Source organism: Pinus tabuliformis, chromosome Q (assembly GCF_031772625.1).
Source record: "Pinus tabuliformis cultivar Carrire ecotype Pingquan chromosome Q, CPIR1, whole genome shotgun sequence".
Classification (NCBI taxonomy): Eukaryota; Viridiplantae; Streptophyta; class Pinopsida; order Pinales; family Pinaceae; genus Pinus; species Pinus tabuliformis.
The window spans coordinates 240925413-240936161 of NC_142296.1; the positions used below are offsets into that span (position 1 = coordinate 240925413).

The 10749-nt window shown below is 38.1% G+C and overlaps 1 protein-coding gene across 1 annotated transcript; it reads left to right on the top strand.

The window, feature by feature from the left end:
- The first annotated feature begins 5752 nt into the window (after nucleotides 1-5752).
- LOC149219077 (replication protein A 70 kDa DNA-binding subunit E-like) lies at nucleotides 5753-6304 on the top strand. The gene has a single exon (XM_089386699.1). The coding sequence runs from the start codon at nucleotides 5753-5755 to the stop codon at nucleotides 6302-6304; it is 552 nt and encodes a 183-aa protein (XP_089242825.1).
- Nucleotides 6305-10749: the final 4445 nt, after the last annotated feature.

Below are 10749 nucleotides of genomic sequence, written 5' to 3' on the forward strand. Positions count from 1 at the left end.
CACCAGATCCCCTGGCTACATCTCCTGGTCCAAGCTTTTAGTGTCGGCCTCTATATTATGTCTTTAAGAGAATAATATTACAAGTGTGAGCTCAAACAGAGTCTCAACACAATAGTGACAAGAACAACAGGGATTTACTCGAAATCCTCAACTCGACAAGAGTACACAACCACTTCCTCTTGCTCTCTATCTTCTGCTTTCTCTTGTTCTCTGGCTCTCTAGCTCTCTAGCTCTATTCGTTCACCTTCCTTTTTGGGCTCTTTGCCTCCTGGTCTTTGTCCCTTCATCTCCCTTTTCAGCGTTGGACACGTTATGTTAAAACAAAATGCTTAAGGCACCAAGAACTCTTTTTAGAAACAGAAGGATCAGTAGGCGTGGTGAAACCGACCGTTCCGTCTTCCTCCGCACAAATCCTCAAAACAATGTAATTTTAGTTCCCAAAGGAAATACACAGAAAACATAGAAAATCCAACAAAACACCAAAGCTGGACTTCAAACGATATCAAGTCCACCCAATAATCCTCTCGGGTCCATGTTTTATCGTTGTCGCAAGCCCACCGTTTATCTACCTTCAATCCGATGATTCGTATCCAACCTGAAACATCAAGTAGTCCGCTCAATCTCCACCATTGATCCATGATCTCCCAATCCAACGGCTGATAGCCATTTTGGGTGGCCTATGTGCACGAAGATTACCTGCTCGAAAAAGTGATTTTCTCTCTCCTGCGGCGTGCTACGTGTCGGCTAGTGTATGGAATCGGGAAGAGCCTCTCCAATACCTCTTACCACCTGAAGTCTGCCCAAAATATCGTTTACCACGGAACTCAAATTATATAAAGCCATATTTATAAACCTTTTAGGTCCGCTTTATCGCATGTCGCATGTCGCATGTCGCATAGCGCATTTCCTTTGTATTACCGTGATGTGCTGCTGTGATGCGATATCGCGATTAGCGATCACATATCACAAGTCCTTGAGCCCTCGGTAAGATCAACGATCGCATATCGCAAGTCCTTGAGCCCTCGGTAAGTCTTCCCTTTGGTGATATTGCGATACAATCTCAGCCATTGATCTGCGTGCTCGATCAACGGTCCACATTGTGTTGTCGATCACAGTCGCATTTCCCTTAGGGCCGCCTCCGGTATACTCTACTAGCCTCTCCTCCGATGCGATATCGTGATTTAATCTAGTTCGTTGATCTATCTGATCTGACAGCACCTATGCGATGAGACTTTATGTTCCACTTAGCTCTGTTTTCCACCATTCTTAGTGTTTTTTTTTTTTTTCTGCGATAGTGTTTTCGATAGTTAATATATATGAAGACTTAGACTTAGAGGTTTGATGCAAGATCCATTTTGGATCATCATCATTGCCTATGGTCATCCTAAAAATTTCCTCTTTAGTATCATTTGACTGATAGTAGTCCCGATATTTGTTGTTAAAGGCTTGTTGCATATGAGCCCAAGTTGTGATGCTATCTCCAAGTAAACCCATGAACCAGCACAATGTTGCATCCTTCAGGGTAGATGGAAATAGTTTTAACTTATGCTCATCATCTGTATAGTCATAGGTTTGACATATAACAACAAACTCAAATAGGAAAGTTCGGGATCCTCTTTGGTCGGGCCATGGAAATGAGGTAGGGCAGAGGGGCTTATTTTTTTCATCTTAGTGTCCCCATTGGTTTCCCTGATGGGGAAGGCACCCTTAACTCTCCCTCTATTCCCTCTGTCATTTCTGTTTTTAGCCACTGGTTCAGTAGGAATGGGTTCTTCTTCTTCTCCCTTGTAGGTTCTTCAAATATGTCAGGTTTCTCACCTAAGGGTTACTCCAATTCACAGCCACTGAAGAAGAGGGAAGGTTGGTTGTTTGATGCAGTGAGGGTATTTGGCAAAAATTTCCCTAAGTTGTCCCTATTCCTACAAGGCATGAAAGGAAATGTTTTTGGTTTGGTTTTGTATTTTTTCAAACTTGGAAAGTACTTTGCAGAATTGAAATTACTGATTGAATGAAAACTACTGACTGAATGAAAAATCTACTTGCTGAATTGAAATCTTGCTTGCAAAATGGAAAGGAAAGTAGAAAATGCAAAATGGAAGAAAGGAAACAACTAGATTACTTTTGCAGAAATAAACTAATGGCAGAATATTGAAGACAAGAAATAGAAGAAAAGAAAGCAGTAATCACATTTTACTTAGACACCTCCAAGGCAACGGTGCCAAAAAGTGATGAGCGCCAATACTGCAGCAAGGATGCTACAACTCTTGGGCTACCAAATTTACTTTATCAACCTCGGGTTTGTACAAACTTGGAGGTGACAGTGTTGTATACACAAGTAAAAGTGATGGTAGTGTTCAGATGGCGAGAGACCACTTGGGTTTCAAGCTAGACTTCTATGGATTCAGAAAAAGCTTGATTCTTTGATGAAAGAAAGGTAAATCTACTCTAAGAGAGAGCTACTCTACTGCAATAATAGAGAAGGTCGACATGTAATGCTAAATCACACCATTTCCTAATTAACCTCTGAGAAACTATGCTTTGCAGAAATGCTAAATCAATATGAACCAAATGATACTATCTAAATTATAGAAGTAAGAAGCATCAAACATCACTAATGTGCAAGTAAAGAGACTAAACTAAATATGTTTTTGCCTTTTTGTCTTTTTATGAAAAATCAAGTATGCAAACTAATTTCTTCTGTTGATGTGGTAGGTGAATTAAGGATGTTTGCTGATGGCTGGAAGGGTTATGAGATGGTTGGATGGTGTGGAAGAACCTTGGGAGGATTTTGGTGACTTCCTAGAGGTTTTCCATCAATTCGACCTCAATACAGGCCATTTCAGGAAAACCTATAGGATGTACTAGAAACCTACAAGATTTCCTGTAAACCTACAAGTTACAGCCAAGAGAAAAATGTGAGGTGTTGGAGGTGTTGGAGGTGATGGAAGGCCTAGGAAAGGTGTGTGATGGGTGGAATGGAGTGGGAGAAGGCTAGGATCACTCAAAAGTCAGCAAGAAAGATAGTAGATGGATGGATTTTCTCAATGTGCTGGGAAGAATTTCTATGAAAAATGATGAAAATTAGTGAAGGTGATGGTGAAACCAAGGGATAGCTAAGTTGGATGGAGTGGAAGGTGGCTGCTGGCTATGAAGTATTAGTCTCCTCTTGAAGCACCTTCTCTGCATAAGACATGTATATCTTCCAAAAAGCTATGCAAACAAGAAACATTTTCATAAACTAGAAAAGCAGAATTAATGAACTAACTACCTACATTACGCATGAGGAAAGTTTCTGAAAGGAATGAAAGCATGGATGAGATCTATTGTAGAAATGAAGTAAAAAGATGACAATGGAATCCTACCTTGCAAAACTAACTAGATACTAATTTAAAGACAACAACTCCAAAGATCATAAAAGAACTAGAAATCTGTGTTTTTGGGGCTGCTTAAGGGTCCCTTCCTCAAGTCATGATCCCAAAGGGAGGAAGTGAGGCCGAGACACCTGCTGAAAACCTTATGGTGATCCGTTTATCCCTGCTAACCTTCTACTAAAGTAAGGCACAAATGGAAGCAAAATAATAAACAACCAATCTAATCTACACTACTTGTAATGGAAATGCATCTAAAAAGCAAATTAACAAGGAAGCTATGAAATCCCCAAGGGTTAGCTCAGTTGGTCAAAAATCGTGCCTCGCCATCGGGAGGTCACAGGGTCGAATCCACCCGAATCCCTTGGGGTCAGGTCTTGCAGTAGGCCGAGGGGCGATTTAGCCTAGCTATCGCCCAGATTTTTCCGTGGACGTAGCGATCACTCACTAACCAGGGTGCTCGTGAACCACATGCAAAAAAAAAAAAAAAAAAAAAGGAAGTTATGAAACTACACTAAACATACATATACAAGAAAGAGGAGTCTTAGCTGCTAGGGTTGTGCCCTAACCCAAGAGCTTCATCCCTCTGAGTTAACTCAGTGCTGGCTCAAATAAAAACTCATTCTTATTACCAAAACAACAAATTACATCAATAGAATTTTCACAAGTCTGGAGCTCGAAAATAGCTTAGAGTTTTACAATAAAAATCTGAATCCTAATGAGGCTCTAGGCCTCTCTACTTATGCAACTGAATTCCACAATGAATTATTTAAAATCAGGGAGGCTCGACTCCCGAAATTGAGATAAACTAGCTCTTTGTCTCTCACTTGCTCGGCTACCTTCTAATCCTCATGGCTTGGCTGCTTGCACTCCAAGTTGGTGTGATGGATGGAGGAATATTCGAATGGGGGATAAGTAAATGAGGAGTATTTACCTCCTACAGTCCCTCTCCCTTGTCCCATTCGAGTTTTAACCTTAGTATTTGCAAAAATTCCTTGATTTTCTCCTTCAATCCTGCATTCAATGCATATTAGTCCACTAGGCATAATATCCAACTCTAACTCATCTAATAAACAAAATATAATCAAAAACATGTAATAAGTTGTGAGAAAAGTTGGTTTGACTAATCTAGGAGGTGAATTAAGACCCATATAATTACCCAATGATAAGGCTCATCAAATACATCAACACAAGACTTTGCTACCATCTGCGCATAGCCCACAAGTTGCATTTGAAGACATCCAAATTGGCTCAATCATTCTGCTTAAAAAATTAGTTTGCATGGTGCTTCAAAAATCCTCGTAAGGAACAACATTTGATTTTACCCTCTTTTATTTTTTTTCTTTTATACTCTTCCTGCATTACAAAAAAAAATGGAATCTACACTAATTCCTTTCTCATTTGTTTACATAAGGTCCATCCGAGTTGTTGAGCTTGAAGTTGTGATGCATAAAGCAGTGTTGACCAGGGACTCATCAACACTAATACATGCAAAGGCAGGTACATCCTAGTATAGCTCTTCATCATCACAAGAGAACTTTCCCTCTATAGTTACTCCACTAATTACAACGATAACTACAACTATTCCATTCAAGGCACTCAATCCCTACCAAAATTATTGGTCAATCCAAGGTAGAGTATCTGCAAAAACAACATTGAATACTTACAACAATGTGTTAGGCTCAGGAAAAGTTTTTGGACTTGACCTTATCAATCATGATAAAGAAGAGATCAACCTTTCCAGATTGGATGAATTGGCCGAATCTCTTTATAGTCTAATTCAAGTTGGCCAACTATACATTGTTTCTAGTGGCACAATTAAATAAGCAAACCCAAAATACAACCACCTAAAGAACAAATGGGAAATTTACGTGTTTTTTGCATCCACTATCAATCCATGTCTCATAGATGATCCAACCTTTCCTTATCAGAGATTTCACTTCAAAACTATTGCTGAAATAAAAAATGCAAGCCCAAATACGAATGTGGATGTCATTGGTGTTGTTACCTCCACCTCACCTGCATCAACAATTTGATGAAAAGATGGAACTAAAACACTAAGGAAAACACTCATATTAAAAGACAAGTCACGTTTTAGCATTGATGTAAGATTATGGGGAGATCATTGTGACTCTATAGGACAAAACCTTGTTGAATTTTCCTCTTCTGACAACCCACCAATCCTTGCAATCAAAGGAGGTCGTGTATCTGAATTTAATGGAACCACAGTAGGGACGATATCCACTAGCACTCTCATCATAAATCCAGAAATTAAATAAAATCATCAACTGCATGCATGGTTCTGTGAAATAGGTTATATCTCTTCCTCTCCATCTTTGAGTAGAAACTATGGTGTTGCTTCTAAATGAGCCCTAGCACAAAAGATGATTCATGAAATTGCTTGCATGCAAGCCTTCGAGAAAGCAATATGGGTTTCAGTTCGTGCAACTATAACTGCTCTTCACATGGATGACTTCTACTTTCTTGCATGTCCATTAGATTTCAATGGAAAACAATGCATGAAAAAGGTTATGGACCATTCTAACAATCTTTGGCATTGTACAAAGTGTAACGGTGACTTCCCACAATGTGACTACCATTACAAACTTAAAATTGAGTTGCATGACCACACCAGCCAACTAAAGAACATCACAGCTTTCAATGACATGGGAAATGAGCTCATGGGCATCACAGCAAAAGACATGTTCCTTCTTTCTATCGAACCAGCTGATCTTCAAGAAATTTGTGGCCGAATTTCAGGGTGCCACTTCCTGCTGACACTTTCCATTAAAACAGACTACTTCAATGGTGTCAAGCGCTTGCAACCAATACTGATTAATTCAGAAGAAATTCAATATGACTTTGCATGCAAAGAAGCCCTCAAAGACATTCAAGCAATGTCCACTTCAAAACGACCTGTTGTTCGCCGCCTTTGAATTTTTTTCAGGGTTTCAACAAACGCTATTGTTTGTACATAAATTGACATTTCTGCATAGCTCATTGTTCCATATTATTGTAAATTACGCCCATGTTGTTGTGCTACACACTTTCTCTGAAAATACTCTTTTTCAATTATTCCAAAATATGTATGTTTACCCCTTCACAATTTACATAATATAGATATCAACATCTGTAAAAACTTTAATTCATTTTTTTTCCTTCGTTTTTTATATGGCTATACATTGATTTCTTGCTTGTTTATCTATTCATACCATCGTTAAATCGTGTTAAAAAAAAAAGGCAAAATTTGGTTATCTTGCTCTTCTCCTATCAATAATTCATGCCATAATAACGTATATTTTTGTAATACTTTTAATTACTACTTTCACCATATGTATGATTACCCCTTATAATTTTACATAACCTATATATCAGGCTTTGCAACAATGTCAAATCATTCTTACTCCCTCATTTACATGTCCATGAATTGCATGTTTTTCCTTTTACCTATTCTTCCTATACTTCAACAATGTTCAAATAAAAAAAATGGAATTCTAAAACTTGTAATACATTCTCTATACATGCAAAACTCATTTATGATTCACTCTAAGTTGGTTATGTATCCAAACTAACGATAATTATTTGTACTTGTTTAGATATGCCAAACAACAATCAAAATGTGGATAGAAACGAATGACGATGTCTTCTTTATGCACAACACAAAGATACAATAAATGCATGTCGGCGACTTCTTTATAAAAACCGCAACAACCCTACTACTTCCACTACATCCCTTCCCACCTCAAGTGCTCTCCCAACTATGCAAACCAACCCACCTCACCTTCATCAAATCCAATATAACCCTCCCCTTAATTATGAACATCATCGCTTTTGACAAAGGATCGATAGACTTTCTACCATGCATGTTTGCACAATATGCAAAGAATCATATCTAGGAATGATAACAAGACATTTACACGGTAGCCTTTCTTGCTTTCGTTGCACATCATCTAAATCTACCAATCGTTTTTTCTCATCTAAACAACATGGACCCTAGTGAACAACCATATGCCCTTCAACATTTAACACAAGTTGAGGAAATGCTCATTGCACGTGTGAACCCCATTCTACAAGTCAGTCATGCATGTGGTGGTCAATACAAGTATAGTGGCCATACAATTAGCTTCGCTCAAGACATCACTACTATTGCCAAATACTTACCCCGAATGGTTTCTAACTTAGACATCATCATTGTGAAAAGGCACAATCCATCTGAAAAGGCTTATGAATTCTTTGTTTGCAAATCATGTGTACTTATAGCGCTTGAATAAAAATTTAAAAATGACCCTTAATACAATGATTTCCAATTCAACTCATCTGAAATTTCTACTCTACCAGATCACCCTACAGATATTTCTTCTCTTCTTCATAATGTATCCACCTCCTCTTTTGAAACCTATCAAACCAATATTGATTCTACTTATGATACCGATGTCATGCTACCTCCATTAGAAATCCAACCTTCTTCTTTCATTCCAATACTCCCAAATTCATGTATTGAACTTAAGCACATATGTGAATATTTGCACTTGACCCATTCAAATTCAACAAGCTCAATTGACTGGCCTCCAGTATCTTTAAAAGCTATGAATGAATACAACACAGAGGGTCTCTTTGCCATGGCATTCCCCACACTCTTTCCTACAGGCATTGCCATGATCACGCAACCAAGAATTACAAAAGTTGAGATGCATGAATATGCTTTGCACTTGTTGCACTACCATGATAACCGATTTGTCCAACATCCAAGATTCCACTACTACCTTTATAACATTCTAATGTGCCACTGTAGCCAAAAAATTGCTACTGTTTTTGTGAAGAAGTACATTGAGAACAACTTTCCAACAACTATTTCAGATCTACGACAATGTCTTTGAGAATTCCCAGATTCAAAATTACCCGAGCAAGTAATGCGGCTTGGTTCAGGCCTACGAGGAACACGATCTTTCTAGAACAAGCGACAATGTGAGCTAACTGACATGATCACACAAATTAGAAGTCCAACATTCTTCTTCACTCTCAGTGCAGCTAATACCAAATGGCATGACTTGCACATGATCATGCCTACCAATGTTCCCTCTAGTTCAAACAACCACTTCCAATGGAGAATTCAAAACATAATTAAAAACCCACATCTAACATCTCAATATATGCATTGCCAATTTACAATTTTCCTTGAAGAAGTCCTGCAAAAAGGCCTCCAAGCAGTAGATTATTGGTGCAAGTATTTTTTAATAACCATTTCTCTCTACATTAATTTCTACATCGCATATATGTTTTAACCAACTTTTACTTTCATATTATATTCAGATGAAAATGGCAACATAGAGGATCTGCACACACTCATGGCTTCCTTTGGTTGCAAAATGCACCAAATATGGACACTATTGACTAGAACAATGCATTAGAAGTTGTTGATGCTCATAAATATTTTGATCGCTATGTAACTACCTGGAATCCACGGCAGCGAAAACATTGAAATCTTGCGCATCACCAAACAGCATTTCAAAAGCCATGTCTTCTTGACACAACATTAATCTTCAGTTCAACCCAGTCTAAAGACTATGCAAAGCTTGTCAACTGCATTCAACGACACACAAAGTGTCATGAATCTTCTTGTCTTCGCAAGAAAGACAATGTTATTAGTTGTCGGTATGGAGTTCTGTGGGAATTAAACTCCACATCTTCACTTTTCATTGATGATAAATATCATAAAACCTACGTCCCCACTTGTAATGATGATAGATTGAATATTCACAATGTCGATCTACTTGCTATCTGGAGAGAAAATGTTGATTGTCAACCAGTTCTATCACGACATGCTATGTTAAACCATATTTCAAAGTATACAGCAAATGCAGAAACAAGATCTAAGAGCTACCGGCAAATGCTATCACGTCTTTTACAAAGTGCCACTCTAGAATCACCTATTGTTACTGTTATCCAGAAACTCCTTACAAAAACCATTGCAGATAGAGACATTGGAGCGCAAGAAATATGCCATATGTTACAAAAACTACCTCTCTCTCTTTGTAGTCATACATTTATTTCTTTGAATGTTAACAGGATTGTTTTCAAACTTGTTTCTAAAGATGCTAATAATCCCCTTTCGATACCAAACTTTATCCTTGCATACATGAACAAAGCTATTTCATTGTAATCATTGTCCCTCCTTGAAGTGCACGCTCTTGGTCATTTAAAAAAAATAAAAATAAATAAAAAAATAAACCAATGGAAACACATATTCCCTCCAAAGATTGTAGATGTTTTTCCATGATACAATGTCATTCCTTCCTCTGATGATCCTTGTTATGCCACTTTTTGTTGGATTGAATTACTATAGTATTTCCCTTTCTGCACACTCCCCAATGACATTGGTTCAACTGATGCAAAAACAATTGCACACTAGGAACAAAAAAAAGGTACATATACACCAATGCATGTCCACCAAGAAATTGACAACCCACAAACCCCACATACTGAAGATCAATCTACCTCTGACACCCCTCTTGATTCCATGCAAATGAATGAATGGAAAATCCTCTCTCAACTCCACCCAGGTTACAATATTGAAATCGATGACCTCGACATGATTGGCTACGTGACTTTGATGCTAACCACAATTGGTCACATACTTATATCCCTCTCCACTTGCAAGAAACTACCATAAATTTCTTTGAATTCAACCACTCAAATATTCAAAACCAACATCGTCATTTTTCCAATCTTCCCCAAGATCACACATTATCTCCTACGGAAAACACAACTTTTACCATTATTTTTTCTCACTTCAAAACCCCCAAGAAGAATCATCATACAAGGAACAGCTGGGACATGAATATATCGTTTAATTAAATGTCTGCACCATGAATTTATGAAAAACTCACCAACAAACAAAAACCATTTTTTGTTGCTTGCACCAACCGGCATTGCATCTTTCAACATAAATTCCCTCACAATCCACTTGGCCCTTCACATCCATATCCAATCAATGCATCCTCTTGAAGGGCAGACACTCCTAACTTTCAAGAGCAACTCTGTCATGTAGAATACATCCTCATTGATTAAATAAGCTTCATCAATCCAAAAATGCTTTCTCACATGGACAATCATCTAAGAGAGGCATTCCCCCTTCATTGAAATGCACCATTCAGTAATCGCTCGATTATCCTTGTCGGAGATTTAGGACAGCTACCACCTATAAAATGCATTCCTCTATACGCTAGGACATCACGTGGCACTACACTTTGGCGCAGCTTTGACACATTCATAACACTTTCAACTGTTTTTTTCCAACAAGGAGCTAACCCGTCCCAAGTTGCTTTCCAACAAATATTCACAAATCTTAGAAATGGAATATCTACTCTTGAAGATTGGAAAC

What these genes read in the sequence shown, in the direction of transcription:
- LOC149219077 (XM_089386699.1), top strand. Translation starts at nt 5,753, where the DNA reads ATGATTCATGAAATTGCTTGCATGCAAGCCTTCGAGAAAGCAATATGG.